Source organism: Cenococcum geophilum (assembly GCF_001692895.1).
Source record: "Cenococcum geophilum 1.58 unplaced genomic scaffold K441scaffold_33, whole genome shotgun sequence".
Classification (NCBI taxonomy): Eukaryota; Fungi; Ascomycota; class Dothideomycetes; order Gloniales; family Gloniaceae; genus Cenococcum; species Cenococcum geophilum.
In genome coordinates this window covers 1,417,619-1,434,358 of record NW_027137591.1, presented here as the reverse complement: position 1 = coordinate 1,434,358, position 16,740 = coordinate 1,417,619, and the positions used below count along the sequence as shown (strand labels likewise).

Here is a 16,740-nt window from a genome sequence, read left to right as displayed (position 1 = left end):
AAAACGATTACCGTCCTAAATCAGCTTAGCGGACGGTGCGGATATTCCTATATCCGCAATCGATTTCTTAGTCTAAGCTTCTGAGGTAAGTTCGTGCACCGACTACCTACGTGCTGACTAATTAGGGGGGAGGCGCGTCAGTATATAGACCACGTAGTCTACCTCAATAGAATCGACAGTCACCATCATCCAAAAGAGCATACGATACTACACGTATTTCGTGCCCCTGGATCTGACTCACTCGTGCTATTAAGTTAGTACAAACAGTATTATTAACCTTAAAACAGGACCTATTTAGCTAACTATTAAAGGAAGATAAATTAAGATGTCTTTTAATATATTACCATTAGGAAATAATAAGGCAGTACTAGAAATGCCTTAGTTATAGGAATATAACCTAAAGATTAATTAAATTACGGAACAGGTTAATATAAGAGATACTTAATGCCGCAAAATATAATAATAGACCAAATTAGTATAGTACTAAGTAGGAGCAACTTATAAAGAAACGGAAAAAGGATTAAGTTATATACTAAAGAGATACCATAAGTATAGCAAGAAACTATAGTTACTAAAAAGTAAGAAGCTATTAAAGTATATAGTATAGAACTATAAAATAGAGTTAGAACTAGAAATAAGTTTAAGGTTTTTTCTAACCTATAAGCTTACCAAAGAGAAAAATAGAGCACTAAAAGAGTTTATCTAGGAAAACCTATAAAAGGGATACATTAGACCATTATAGTTATTAGCAGGTTATCCAGTACTGTTTATATTAAAGAAGAATAGCAAACTAAGGCTATATATTAACTACAGACAGTTAAACAGCATTACTAGAAAGGATAGGTATCCTTTACCCTTAATTAGCGAAATCTAAGATAGAATAGGTAACGCGCAAATCTTTACAAAAATAGATTTAAAATGGGCGTACCATTAAATCCAGATTAAGGAAGGCAATAAATAGACAGCCTTTAGGTTAAAGGAAGGACTATATAAACCATTAGTTATGCAATTCGGGCTTATAAACGCACTAGTAATGTTTTAAAAGCGTATTAACAATATATTAAAAGAATACTTAAATAAATTTATTATAGCATATCTTAATAACATTATTATCTACTTAATAACTAAGGAAGAATATAGAGAACACATTAAATAGGTCTTAAGGAGACTATAGGAAGAATAGATGCTAGTAGCAATTAAGAAATACGAGTTCTTTACTAGGAAGACTAATTTTGTCGGATTTATTATTAAACTAGGCCAACTTAGTATAGATCTAAAAAAGATTAAAGCTATAGTAAATTGGTAAGAACTAGAGAACGTTACGCAGTTAAGATCGTTTCTAGGGTTTTATAATTACTACAGAAGGTTTATAGCATAATAGTTAAAGGACATTAAACCATTTTACGCAGTTAATAAAGAAAGAAGAACTATAGGTATAGGGAGAGGAATAGCAAAAACTATTTAAGGAAGTTAAATAGTTATTTACCTAAAAGCTAGTTCTTAAGATCTATTAACTAGGACTAAAGACGGTTATAGAAACGGATATATTAGACTTTATACTAGGGGCGTGCTTTATATAGAAATACTAAGATAGATAGCACCTAGTAGCATACTATAGTCGGAAGATAATACTACTAGAGTTAAACTATAATATCTACAATAAGGAGTTATTAGGTATAGTTATAGCATTAAAGAAATAAAAAGCATTCTTGCAAGGTATAGAAAAACTATTTATATTTAAAACGGATTATAAGAACCTAATAGGATTCTTAATAATAAAGGAACTTAACTAAAGGCAGGTTAAATAGGCAGAGATACTTATAGAATATTATTTTAAGATTTAGTATACTAAAGGCATAGATAATATATAAGCAGATACTCTAAGCAGAAAGGCTAAATTATAAAATAACGAAAAGCCATTAGGGGCTTTACTGCGAAAAGACATAGATAGATTAATTAGGTATAACCATCCAAAAATTATAGCAACTTAAGAAGGACTAGACAGAGTTTATAAGTCACTAGAGAGCTTTTAGGTATAAAGGATCTTTAAGGTATAACTAGAGGAATAGTTAGAACATCTAGGAGAAGAAATATTATATAAGTATAAAGAGGCAAAGTATATCCTAAAAAGCATAGCAGAGCACTTTATAAAAGATTTCTATAAAGGATTAACTTAAGGACACAATAGAGCCACGGGCTTAGTATTAAGACTTTAGGAGGAATACATTATTAACGGAATCTAGGGTTTAGCATAAAAAGTCACTAAGGAATATCTAGATTACTAAAGAAATAAACTAATAAGGCATAAGCTATATAGAGGGCTATAACCTATTAAGATACCAGGAAGACTATAGGAGGTTATATTATAGGACTTTATTATTAAGTTACTAGAGTTAAAAAACCCTATTACCGGATAAGATTACAACGTAATCTTAGTAATAGTAGACAAGCTTATAAAGTAGGGATACTTTATAGCATGCATAAAAGAAATATTAGCAGAAGATGTCACTAGAATCTATATTAAAGAAGTATTTATAAAACACGGAGTACTAAGCAAGATTATATCGGATAGAGATCTAAGATTTATAGTAGTATTTTAGGAGGTATTCTTAGCGGAATAAGGGGTTAGAGTAGTAACTTCTACTGCATATTATTTACAGATAGACGGTTAAATAGAAAGACTAAACTAGACACTAGAATAGTACCTAAGGTACTATATTAATTACGTATAGAATAATTAGGTATTATTATTACCAGTTATACAGTTTATATATAATATAACACTATAGGAAGGGATAGGCACATTACTATTTAAGGCAAATTATAGATATAAGCTAAGAATATCGTTGTTACCACGGTAAGTAAAAAAGATAAGTAGTATAGCTAAAGAAAGGATAAAGACACTAATAAATCTTTATATAAACCTTATAGAATTAGTAAAGAAAGTATAAGAGAGAATAAAAAGGTACTATAATACTAAGAGATCTAAGGGACTAGATCTTAAGGAGGGAGATAAAGTATAGCTACTATATAAAAATTTTAAGAGTTAATGACTAAGTAAAAAGTTAGACTATATTAGACTAGGACCTTTTAAAATTAAGTAAAGGATTTTACTAGTTACGTTTAAGTTAAACCTACTAGCTAAAATAAAGATCTACCCTATATAGCATATTATCCCTTACACTGTTGTTTACGTCCTATAAATTGTGGCCCGTGCGTGCCAATCAATAAGCTGCATTCCCAGGCGGTCAATCGTTCTGCCGCATCACCAAAGCTTTGAGCGCCCGCGCCCGCGCCCGCGCCCGCGCCCGGTAAGACCTAAATTAACACCTCTGCTTCGCATCCAAGAGCCTGCAATTATAGAGCGTCGCGGCGGTCAGTCAATTAACTCTACAACTAGCTCTATAATTGCCAATCGCGTCNACAGATCTACTCGTAGAGAGCCCTCAGCATTATGGGCTCGCACTTTGATGTTCTTGATCTCGCGCACGGGCCACATTTTATATCACATTAACAATGCAAGGGATAATACTAGAGCCAGTATATAGAAATATTAAGCTATTAGTCTATAAGGCAGATATATATAGAGGATAAGAGGAAGACAAATAGTAAGTTTTAAAGATTATTAGTTATAAGGATATTAACGATAAAATATAGTATAAAGTAAAGTAGATAGGCTATAATAAGATTACCTAGAAACTACTAGAGAACCTAAAGAACGCTATAGGAAAGGTATAGAAGTATTAGAAGAGATTAGGTTAGGCAGTATTAATAAAAAAGAATTACTAAAGAATAAGTTACCTAAGGGGGACCTAAGAAGAGCAGTTACTAAACTACTTAGACCTATTTCCTTCTCGGCTAAAGGAGAATCCGTTCTTTTATTACTAAGTTCCTATAGACCCTATTCTATAAGTTTTTACTTCTTAAAACGGACCTTTTTATAAACCTTTTTAAGACGGATTAACTAAGTGGACGCCGTAAGATAAGACTTAAGAGCCTGTTGCTAAGTATCGGCAGCCTCCTATTTTGCGTTATAAGAACGGCGCAACTCCGCTAGAGTAATAGATAGTTTATTATCTAGCTATATAGTAGCAGATTAAATATAAAACCCTAAGATAAATTAATTAGGGAACTAGATAACTATTAAGGGTAATAAATTATATATATTTAGTATTAGAGATAGAGCGAACGTTATAGAATAAACAAATGTTTACTTTAGTGCACTCTAAATACGAGGACGGTTATTATAAAGATGGGTTTACTAACATAATATAAACTAACCCCTCTTTTAAACAATAAGAATATAGAGATGGTATAATCTTACTAAGAGATAATATTGTAGTAATAGTGTAAACATGACGGGCAGTTAAAGAAGAGGAAATTGCTTTAGGTATAATAAGTAATAATATTAACTAAATTAATTAGACGGATATTACACCTCTAGTAAATAACTTAGAGATATTAGGAATCTTTAAGGATAAAAATTAAGAGGAGGGAAATAGTGTTATGGACGCTTTAAGTATAATATTATAACTACTTAGGGAAGAGTTAAAAGAAGCTAGTTGGTTAATTTAGGTACGGTTTAGGATAGAGCCGATAGAGCTATATAACAAGAAATAGTAACTAAAGTTATATAATATAATCTATATAATCTATAAGATCTATATAATCCGTAATAGAGTAAATAAAGTATACGTACATTATATATAAGAAGGATTTCTTAAAAATATAGTTGTGTATTTAAAGACCCTTAGTCCCTACCTAGATAGTTCCTTTCTTATAGTAATTCTTAAAATACAATTAGAGTTAATTTATTAGGCAACCACTCCACTAGTTATTATTACGTTGTTAACTTTAATTTACATCACCTATATACCTAGCCTAATAACAAGCCTACCGTAGTACCTATTACAAGGTTCCGTTATAAAAAAGACAGAGAGTGCTTGCGAACTTATTTGTAAGCGCGGCGGGATCTAATATATATACTCTTACATTAATCCTATTTCTAAATACTAGTATTAAAAATACTTTCCCACTTCTTAGATAATAAGCTTATAATAATAGTAGTAGAGACTTATAACTAATAGTAATTATATAAGGAGAGCAATTATATAAAGAGCGCTTTTAAGAAAATTAATAGCTTAAAGAATATAACTAGTCTTACTATATATGTAAGCTTTGCAGTGTGAAGAATTGAATGAACGACTTGATTCTAAATCTATGGAAATCAAGGATACTATATACAAGAAATAGGTGGCTAAGGTTGTCGGCGATACCGACGACGATTTGTAACTGTTACTCAATTGCCGCGAGGTCGCCATTGCCACTCAGTCGGTAATAGGTAATGAATAGGTAATAGAAACAATCGATAGGTAGACATCAAAGACAGGGGTAATACAGTGATGAGATATATGATGGCAAGAGACATATGAGTCAAGAAACGGGTGGTGAGTCATAAGGTAATGCGAGCCTTAGTAGTCGGTTACAATATATATATATATATAGTTTTAGAGCAACTATAGTTAAAAGTAAGTATAACCTAAAAGAAACGGGTATATTATAACCTTTTAAGTAGTTTGCCTATTGCGGAATTCTAAATAATTATAAGATCTAGTCGTATATATCCAAAAGCTATCTTAGGCCTAGAGCTATTAACACTAGCCTAGTCTTATTAGCTTACCACTTTATAGTTATAATGCGGATTTCTGCTATATATTCCATAATTATTATCCTATATTATCCCCCCTATCTTCTAATTATATTAGTTCTAGAGGCTATTCTTGCTTAAAGCTAATATAAGTTAGGGGCAAAGTTCTGGTTCCCTACCCTAAAGTTATTTGACTTTTAAAGTAACGTTTAGCGGGGTATATAAACGCTAAATTCGCCACATATGGCTAGCGCTTCATCGCCACTATATTACTTAGCGCTATCTAACAGCAAAAACAACGCTTTCATCCAATATCTCAGTTACGCTCTCGCCATCTCCACGTATGTATGTATTTATATTCCGCCATCTCCACAAGGGTATGACTGGTGCGGGTCGGCCATCCTCCCTACTAGAGGTGGCGACATAATGTACCGCTTGATGTTTGTTACGGTTATATCACTTATAAATATGCAGACTGCCGCGTTGGACTCAGAGTTGTTCCGTCTCCCGACGCCACATATTACGCGCCACCACGACCTGAGACATACCCCCTGCTGGCGCGGGCGGGCTGTTGGGGGCTTCGGGTACAAAGGGCAAGCTCAATAATTCTGTAGCTCACGTGAATTTGGGGGGCCGGAACATCAAGACTTTGAGCCTGATGATTGGTTTGCACTCGGGCCGACGAACACGTGACCTACAGAATTATTGAGCTTGCCCTTGTGGAAAAGATGAGGCGAAGATCTCGGCCGAACGTATTTCCGCAGTTAATCTGCTTTGGCAACTGTGTTGCATCCTTACGTGATAATTCAGTGGCTTTTTATATTTTATTTTTGGTCAACATTTCAAAGCACTCGGCACAGAGTGCTCCAAGAATTGAGGATATAAAATAAAACGCGCTCTAGAAATTTCATTTCCAAGCCCTATGTCTCCACTCAACTCTGCTTAGACAATCCTTCGGCATCTGGAGATTGCGATATCGAGCGTTCAGTCTCTCGTGCCATCTCTGCTCGGCGCACGCCATCTTATCTTGCGCCATTGTCTTCCGGTATTCCCGGATACTATATACAATGTTAGACGTATTAGAGCGGCTTCAGGAAATTTGGACTCACGGCTTGACGATGTCTCCAAACATCCCCTGATATCTCTCGGATGAAGACTACGGCGCCGCAGTTTCTGGTCCATTTCCAAACAATACTCCACTGCTCGTTTATACTTCACACCCCACATACGGACTACTACACTGAGAAATTCTTGGCGGTCGACTTCCTTATCTCCCATTTTCAAGAGTAGTGGGTTACCATCTCCCAACATGTACAATGGTGCCGCTATCGCCAATTCACCCAATGCTATTGCAAGCAACAAAAAGCTTCGTCCTGCAGCCTCGTAGTCGTAACAGTCATGGCGTGGCTCTGAGCGAAAGATGGCGGCCTTATATTCAAACTCTTCCTGGCGATTGTGGGTTTGGCAAGAAGAGACAACTGCAAGATTATCACAGTACATATAGCGCATGCCGCATGTACGTAGTTGTGACAGCCACGGTGAACCGTACAGGAGGATAACGGATGCTGCAAGATCCAAAGCCGTTCTAATACGCATTGACTTGCCGATGGTGCGCATTTTAGGGTTGAAGCTGGAAATCCGGTCAAGGTATTTCTTCAACGGTTCGGTTCTCGAGCGAGGTTTGTAACAGACATCTAATCCTGAATTCCAGCGGTTGATCTTATCTTGCAAATCGATGGTATCATCGTTTGACTCCCGGGAATTTATTCGGACGGTGTGCCCGACCCACGAATTTGGACCTTTTCGACATTCAATCAAGAAGTCGAGCCAACAATCCTTACCATCTTCGAAGTACTCTAGGCCCTGCTCAATCTCCATGGAACCCAAAACCAAGGCCCATAAATAATGGGGAGTGCTCTCGGCTTTGTCTCCCTGAGAAGCCAGACACAGGTCCGAAAGATACTTCGAAAGTCCCTCAATTCTTGGCAGACGTTTCTCTATGGCGGAAATTTCTCCATCTTCCGGATTTCTGTCGCTTCCTGGATCGAACGAAGCGCAGAATTTGGTCTAACAGAAGTCCAAAAGGTTGGAAACCATCTCTCCCAATCTTGATACCATCTCTTTGAGTGTAGTATTCTCATAAAGAGCGAAGCAGAACTTCAGCATCCAAGTTTCCGGTTTTGGGAGGCTATCAGATCGCCGCGACTGAGCAACTGTCTGCAGAATTCTGTGCCACTCGCGGTAAAGACCACTAGATAGTTCGCCTCTAAGATCTCTTTCATCATTGAAATAAAGCATATTCTTGCAGCTGATATTTTGGACCCTCTTTTTCAACCCTTTAAACCCGTCATCGCCTAAGGCGCATACGTAGGTAGCATCCGGGTAAGGCTCACCGTCGTCTTTACACTACAATCGAATCCAAGCCTTGCGTTTCACTTCGCATGTTTCTTGTTGGCAGCTGTACCAAACTAGCAAGTTCGTAACAGTCTTTGAAGTCGTTGGCTCGCTCATTCAGTTTGTCTACCGTACTGGCAAGGAAGCTCAGCAGGCCGGCGGTTGTGCCAACAATCGACAGGATCGACAGAGGTTCGAAGACCATGACCTCTACCAGGTGACACACGACTAAATGAAGAGTATTTTTGCTAATATAGACAATAGCTCTAAAATCAGATGTGCTTTCATCGAAGTGCTAGAGGTATTAAGTCGAGGTTCCTGAGGTGGGCTGTGCTAATTGCTACCCCGCATCTGGGATCAGATAACAACATGGCAAATCAGCTGTGATTTGCTGCTTCATTTCCGGGGTGCAGCTCGCCAGGGTCACGGAAAAGTTGAACGGGGTCACCGATGGAGCGCCGGGAAAAGGTCGGCGGGGCCACACTTTTAGCCATACAGAACGCGCATCAGCAGCCACAATTTACCTTAGTGACTGATGCATTGAATATGCAATGCATATGCCAAGCATATATATACACCCTATGAAAATATATTGTGGTCTGAAAGGTTCTGACCCCGTTCAACTTTCTGACCTTGCCGAGTTTTTCCGTGACCTTGCCGAGCTGTAAGCCCCTTCATTTCTGCCCCGCGTCTGGCCTGATAACATTGCTTGCTTTCTGAACAGGTCTGAGGGCCATATTACAATTCTGGAGTACGTTCTCTCCTGCTCGCCCAGAGTAGATCTGAGCATCTCATTCCTGATTACATCTTGACCGTGCTTTGCTTAGACTTCACACCCACCATGCAGCTCTTCCCTCCCATCAAGCCGGGACCAACCGTCCCAGAAAACCCGCTCAGGCCGTACATGAGACACCGACTCGGCGGCTGGCTCCCCAAGCATCCCGATGACTTTCTGCGATGGCTACACGGCGTTGTTGCCAGCGTTCGAGATGCCAAAAGATCTGGGAATTTGGCTGAGGACCATGCCTCTATTGAGAAGCTTCGAGAGCTGATCCTGAGCAACACCCAGGTTCGAATGTACTTCAGCCTTATGTTTGAACAAGTAAGATACTGCCCGCATTGCGGGACCAAGACACGATTTTTGTAGGCCGCTCACTGCCGTTCAGATCCCGAACAATGAAGAATATCAGAAGGATCCAACCGGGAAACGCGCCATCAAGAACTGGGAAGAGTTATTGGCAACCATGAACGTGCTCTTGAAACAATCTCCAGGCTGGCTGTACAACACAGAGGGTCAGAAAGGCCTGATTGGATTTCCATTCAATGCCATTCTAGCAAGTTTCTCCGCACCGATGTAGCCTCCAAACAGCTACAAGGCTAACATATATCCCAGGACTGGCCCATGGGCACCGCAGCCGGTGTCTCTGCCTTCCTCCGTGAAGATGTCTGCGCCTGCTTCAAAGAAATCCTCAACGAATACAAAACCTACCTCTCAACCCCACAATCCGCCAACGTCCTGGACAACAACAACTGGTTCAGTCCGCAGGCGCTGCAAGAAATGGGCCGCGTAGCGTCTGAAGGATCCAGCCACACCATATCCTTCGAGCAAGCCTACGAGTGCGACCCCAGCGCGCCGCACTACGGCTTCCAATCCTGGGACGACTTCTTCGTGCGCAAGTTCCGCCCCGACGTGCGCCCCGTCTACAAGCCTGACGACAGCGCCCAAATCGTCAGCTGCTGCGAATCGAACCCGTTCGCGCTTAAGTCCGGCGTCCGCCTCGTCGACGAGTTCTGGCTCAAAGGCCAGCCCTATAGTCTACAGGACATGCTCGGCAACGCCGACACCGCCGCTACCTTCGAAGGCGGAACCGTTTACCAGGCGTTTCTCTCCGCGCTCAGCTACCACTGCTGGCATGCGCCCGTGTCTGGTGTCGTCAAGGACGCGTTTTATATCCCTGGGTCTTACTACGCGGAGAGCTATTGGGAGGGCTTCGCAAATATCGATCCCATTACCGGGGAGCCGGATCCGGATCCCGCGGCGCCGGATCACTCCCAGGGATATATTTGCCAGGTTGCGACGAGGGCTGTTTTGATCATTGAGGCGGACGATGAGCGTATTGGGACAATGGCGGTGGTGCAGGTGGGGATGGCGGAGGTGTCGTCTTGTGAGTGGACTGTTAAGAAGGGCGACAAGCTTGAAAAGGGTCAGGATATTGGGATGGTGAGTTTTGTCCTGATTCTTTCCTTCTTTTGGGGTTGGGTGTGCGATGCTGACGTGTTGCGCGCAGTTCCATTTTGGCGGATCCACGCACTGCCTTATTTTCCGCAGGGGCGTCGAGTTGAAGTGGGTTCGTAATCCTATGGTTGCTGATGGGAGCACCAATTTACCGGTTCGTGGGCAGTTGGCGCAGGTTGTTTAGGGTTCTGGTGAGTAAGTATGGAGCGCGGGTGGCTTATCTTGAGCCATGATGATGCGAACGTGAGTTGCCCCATGCCGAATGTAGGTTACGCCGTGCTAGCGACGACCACGTTCCGGCTCCATAGTTGTTGAGACGGAAGGGTAGTGTTAGGGATGGATTTACGGACGTCCGAATTAATTTCGGTTAGGTTTCGCACAGTCACTAGCGTCTTTTAAAATCCTAGGCCTCTGATTGGTGTAAGTTATTATGTCAGCGTGCGAATCTACTCGCACGGCCCCCCACCAAAACTAAATCGTCATCTTCTTGACGATTTAAAAGCTCTATTACCACCAATATGTCTACTAAACGTGGTAGAAATGAGGATCTTAATGTTGCAGTCGCCTTCCGGAAGTTCAGGAAGGACGGCGCGAAGACTGAGCGAGCCCAATGCACCCATTGCGGCTACGAACGATTATGGAAAACTAACCTGCTGCGTGCTTACCTATCTGGCTGCGAGAAATACAAAGCCTTACTATTTGTACAGGATTTAGCTGAACTACAGCTAAAATAAAGTTAGATTACTGTTCCAGTACTTGGGCCTATTGCTTACAAAGCCCTATAACTTAAATACGCCATGGCAGTATATATGGGAGGCCTGATGAATAAGTTTCGAGCCCAGTTGATGCCGTAGCACGTCAATATGCTACAATATATATATATTAACCTACGACGAAACGCAACACTAGAAGAGCTTATAGAGGTGGAAGATAAGGCGGCAGAAGTAGGGGAGGGCTATATAGAGAACCCAGCTCTATAATGGGAGTTAATTATAATTCGGTAGCTTTTGAACTAGGAGGAAGCCCGCCGATTCGAAACCTCTATATAACACTACCACCTTAATAAAATCCTATAATCGCCTGACGTTATGCATCGCGATATTATCTCCAAAATCTCTTATATAAAACCTGGAGAATTGATAAAATCTAGGCCTTCAAAATATAGAGGATCCGGCTCAGAATTTCGGTCAGGATCCGGACCTTCCGAATCCGGTTAGATCAGGATTCACATTTCGGACGGATCGCACCCCTAGGTAGTGTACGATTGAACGTCAATTCACATCATCAAGTATGCTTGGCGCCGTGCCTGTTTAGAGTTAACCGATACATCCAAAAAGTGAATTGGGGCAGATAAGGCTTACGACTATTAAAGACCAGGCCACGGCTGTTTCTGTACTGTTATAATGGCGCTGAAAGCCTGCATAGGTAGCATTTTAATGGTGTGCTATTTTATATATACTAGTAATATTTTAGAAGCAAATTAATAGCGTATTAGGAGAACACCTTAATAAGTTTATTATAGTATACCTTGACGATATTATTATCTACTTAATAACTAAGGAAGAATATGGAGAATACGTTAAATAGGTCTTAAAGAGATTGTAAAAAGAATAGATGCTAGTAGCAATTAAGAAATGCGAATTCTTTACTAAGAAGACTAATTTTATTAAATTTATTATTAAACTAGGTTATATTAGTATAGACCTAAAAAAGATTAAAGCTATAGTAAGTTAGTAATAACTAGAAAACGTAATATAGTTAAGGTTATTTCTAGGGTTTTATAACTACTATAGGAGGTTTATAGTATAATAGTTAATAAGTATTAAACCCTTTACTAAGCTTATAAAGAAAAAGAAACTATATATATAGGGAGATAAGTAAAAGAAGCTATTCTAGAAACTTAAGAAGTTATTTATCTAAAAACTAATCCTTAAAATCTATTAACTAGGATTAGAGACGCTAGTTAAAACGGATATATTAAACTTTATACTAAAAGTACATTTACTATAGAAATATAGGAATATATAGCACCTAATAGTATACTATAGTTAAAGGATAATACTACTAAAAATAAACTATAATATTTATAACAAGGAGTTATTAGGTATAGTTATAGCACATAAGAAATAGAGAGTATTCTTATAAGGCGTAGAAAAACTATTTATAGTTAAAATAGATTATAAGAACCTAACGGGTTTCCTAATAATAAAAGAACTTAATTATAGATAAGTTAGATAAGCAGAAATGCTTATAGTATACTAAGGGTATAAAAAATATAAGAGTAGACGCGCTAAGCAGAAAGGCTAAATAATAAAATAATAAGAAACTATTAGAAGCAATACTACGCAGAGATAAGGATAGAATAATTAGATATAACTACCTTAAGCTAATAGGAACTTTAGTGGATAAAGAACTAAAAAGAGTCTATAAGATATTAGAAAGCTTTTAGGTATAAAGAATTCTAAAAGTATAGCTAGAAGATTTATAGATATATATATAAGAACTAAGAAGTAAAGTATATCCTAAAGAGTATAGCAAAGCATTTTATAGAAGATTTCTATAAAGAAATAATTTAAGGATATAATGTAACGGAACCTTATAGCAAGTACTACAATAGGCTTATTAATAGGCTAGGTGTATAGGTAATACAAATTAAAGTTAACAACGTAATAATAACTAGTGAAGTAGTTACCTAATAGATTAACTCTAATTATATTCTGAGAATTACTATAAGGAAGGAACTATCTAGGTAGGGATTAAGGGTCCTTAAATATATAACCGTACTTTTAGGAAATTCTTCTTATATATAATAAACGTGTGCTCTATTTACTCTATTACGGATTATATAGATTATATTATATAACCTTAGTTACTATTCCTTATTATATAGCTCTATTAGCTCTATTTTAGACTATACTTATATTAATTAACTAGCTTCTTCTAACTCTTTTCTAAGTAGTTATAATATTATACTTAAAGCGTCCGTAATACTATCTCCCTTCTTTCTATTTTTATCCTTAAAGATTCTAAATATCTCTAAGTTATTTACTAAAGGTATAATATCCGTCTAATTAATTTAGTTAATATTATTACTTATTATACCTAAAGTAATTTCTTCGTCTTTAACTACTCGTCGTATTCGCACTATTACTGCGATATTATCTCTTAGTAAGATTATACTATCTCTATATTCTCGTTATTTAAAAAAGGGGTTAGTTTACGTTATATTAGCGAGTCTATCTTCGCGATAACCGTCCTCTTACTTAGAGTGCACTAAAGCAAATATTTGTTCGTCCTATAACGTTTGCTCCATCTCTAATACTAAATATACGTAACTTATTACTCTTAATAGTTATCTAGTTCCTTAACTAATATATTTTAAGGTTTTATATTTAATCTACTACTATATAACTAGATAATAAACTATCTATTACTTTAACGGAGTTATACTATTTTTATAACGCAGAATAGGAGGCTGCTAATACTTAGTAACGGGCCCTTAAGTCTTATCTTATAGCGTCCGCTTAGTTAATCCGTCTTAAAAAGGTTTATAAAAAGGTTTATTTTAAGAAGTAGAAACTTATAGAATAAGGTTTATAGGAACTTAGCAATAAAAAAATAGATTCTCTTTTAATAGAGAAGAAAATAGATTTAAGTAGTTTAGTAACTGCTTTTCTTAGGTCCCCCTTAAATAACTTATTTTTTAATAATCTTTTTTTATTAATACTGCCTAACCTAATCTCTTTTAATACTCTTATACCTTTCTTATAGCATTCTTTAAATTCTCTAGTAGTTCCTAGGTAGTCTTAGTATAGCCTATTTACTTAACCTTATACTATATTTTATTATTAATGTCCTTATAATTAACGATCTTTAAAACTTACTATTTATCTTCTTTTTATCCTCTATATATATCTGCCTTATAAACTGGTAGCTTAATATTCCTATATACTAGCTTTAGTATTGCAATATACTATATAGGGTAGATCTTTATCTTAGCTAGTAGGTCTAACTTAAATATAACTAGTAAAATCCTTTATATAATTTTAAAAGGTCTTAGTCTAATATAGTCTAACTTCTTACTTAGTTATTAACTCTTAAAATTTTTATATAGTAGCTATACTTTATCTCCCTCCTTAAGATCTAGTCCCTTAGATCTCTTAGTATTATAGTACTTTTTTATTCTTTCTTATACTTTCTTTATTAATTCTATAAGGTTTATATAAAGATTTATTAACGTCTTTATTCTTTCTTTAGCTATACTACTTATTTTCTTTACTTGCCGTAGTAATAATAATATTCTTAGCTTATATCCATAATTTGCCTTAAATAGTAATATACTTATTCCTTTTTAAGGTATTATATTATATATAAACTATATAACTAGTAATAGTAATACCTAATTATTCTATATATAATTAATATAATGCTTTAAATACTGCTCTAGTATCTAATTTAGTCTTTCCGTTTAACTGTCTGTCTATAAATAATATATAGTAAAAGTTACTACTCTAACTCCTTACTCCGCTAAGAATACCTCCTAAAATACTACTATAAATCTTAGATTTCTATTTAATATAATCTTGCTTAGTGCTCTGTGTTTTATAAATACTTCTTTAATATAGATTTTAGTAATATCTTTTACTAAGATTTCTTCTATATATGCTATAAAGTATTCCCACTTTATAAGCTTATCTACTATTACTAAGATCGCGTTATAATCTTATCTAGTAATAGGATCTCTTAACTTTAGTAGCTTTATAATAAAGTCCTATAATATAACCTCCTATAGTCTCTCTGGTATTTTAATAGGTTATAGCCCTCTATATAGCTTATACCTCGTTAGTTTATTCCTTTAGTAATCTAGATATTTTTTTATAACTTTTCGCGCTAAGCCCTAGATTCCATTAATAATATACTCTTCTTAAAGTCTTAACACTAAGCCCGTGGCTCTATTGTGCCCTTAAGTTATTCCCTTATAGAAGTCTTCTATAAAATACTCTGCTATACTTTTTAGGATATACTTTACCTCTCTATACTTATATAGTATTTCTTTTTCTAGATATTCTAACTATTCCTTTAATTATGCCTTAAAAATCCTTTATACCTAAAAGCTTTTTAGTATCTTATAGACTTTTTCTAGTTTGTTATCCTCTTAAGTTACTATAATTTTTTAGATAATTATACCTAATTAATCCGTCTATATCTCTTCGCAGTAAAGCTCCTAATGGCTTTTTATTATTTTATAGTTTAGCTTTTTAACTTAGAACGTTTACTTGTGTGTTATCTGTGCCTTTAGTATATTAAATCTTAAAATGGTATTCTATAAGTATCTCTGCCCATCTAACCTATCTTTAGTTAAGTTCCTTTATTATTAGAAATTCTGTTAGGTTCTTATAATCTATTTTAACTATAAATAGTTTCTCTATACCTTATAAGAATACTCTCTATTTTTTTAGTGCTATAACTATACCTAATAACTCCTTATTATAGATGTTATAGTTTAACTTTAGTAGTATTATCTTCCGACTATAGTATGCTACTAGGTGCTATCTATCTTAATATTTCTATATAAAGTATACCCCTAGTATAAAGTTTAATGTATTTATCTTTATAACTATTTTTAACCCTAGTTAATAAATCTTAAGAACTGGCTTCTAGGTAAATAACTCTTTAACTTTTTTTAAATAATTCTTACTGTTCCTTTCCCTATACTTATAGTTCTTCTTTCTTTATTAACCGCGTAAATAGTTTAATATCCTTTAATTATTACGCTATAAACCTTCTATAGTAATTGCAAAACCCTAAAAATAATCTTAACTGCGTAATATTCTCTAGTTCTTACTAATTTACTATAGCCTCGATCTTCTTTAAATCTATATTAAGTTAGCCTAGTTTAATAATAAATCTAATAAAATTAGTTTTCCTTATAAAGAACTTATATTTTTTAATTACTACTAGTATCTATTCTTTCTATAGTCTCTTTAAGACCTATTTAATGTATTCCCCGTGCTCTTCCTTAGTTATTAAGTAGATAATAATATTATTAAGGTATACTATAATAAATTCATCTAAGTATTCTCCTAATATATTATTAATACGCTTCTAAAACGTTACTGGTGCGTTTATAAGCCTAAATTATATAACTAATAGTTTATATAGTCCTTTCTTTAACCTAAAGGCTACCTTTTATTTATCGCCTTTCTTAATCCTAATCTAATGGTACGCCTATCTTAAATCTATCTTTATAAAGATTTACATATTACCTATCCTATTCTAGATTTCGCTAATTAAGGGTAAAGGATATATATCCTTTCTAGTAATGCTATTTAACTATCTATAGTTAATACATAGCCTTAGCTTGCCATTTTTCTTTAGTATAAATAGTACTANATAACNTACTAATAACTGCGATAGTCTAATATATCCCTTTTATAAGTTTTCCTAGATAAACTCTTTAAGT

General features: G+C 35.8%; 2 protein-coding genes across 2 annotated transcripts; one reads left to right on the top strand and one right to left on the bottom strand.

The window, feature by feature from the left end:
• Positions 1 to 6,455: 6,455 nt before the first annotated feature.
• Positions 6,456 to 7,882, bottom strand: K441DRAFT_663518 (uncharacterized protein). The gene is made up of 2 exons (XM_067649209.1): positions 6,757 to 7,882; positions 6,456 to 6,705 (listed from the first exon to the last, which is right to left on the bottom strand). The coding sequence occupies exons 1-2, from the start codon at positions 7,523 to 7,525 to the stop codon at positions 6,632 to 6,634; spliced, it is 843 nt and encodes a 280-aa protein (XP_067501759.1). The 5' UTR covers positions 7,526 to 7,882; the 3' UTR covers positions 6,456 to 6,631.
• A 772-nt stretch (positions 7,883 to 8,654) lies between these two features.
• On the top strand, positions 8,655 to 10,836 carry K441DRAFT_663515 (uncharacterized protein). The gene is made up of 5 exons (XM_067649208.1): positions 8,655 to 8,792; positions 8,869 to 9,143; positions 9,208 to 9,375; positions 9,435 to 10,262; positions 10,330 to 10,836. Exons 2-5 carry the CDS (start codon positions 8,883 to 8,885, stop codon positions 10,459 to 10,461), a joined length of 1,389 nt encoding a protein of 462 aa, XP_067501758.1. The 5' UTR covers positions 8,655 to 8,792; positions 8,869 to 8,882; the 3' UTR covers positions 10,462 to 10,836.
• Positions 10,837 to 16,740: the final 5,904 nt, after the last annotated feature.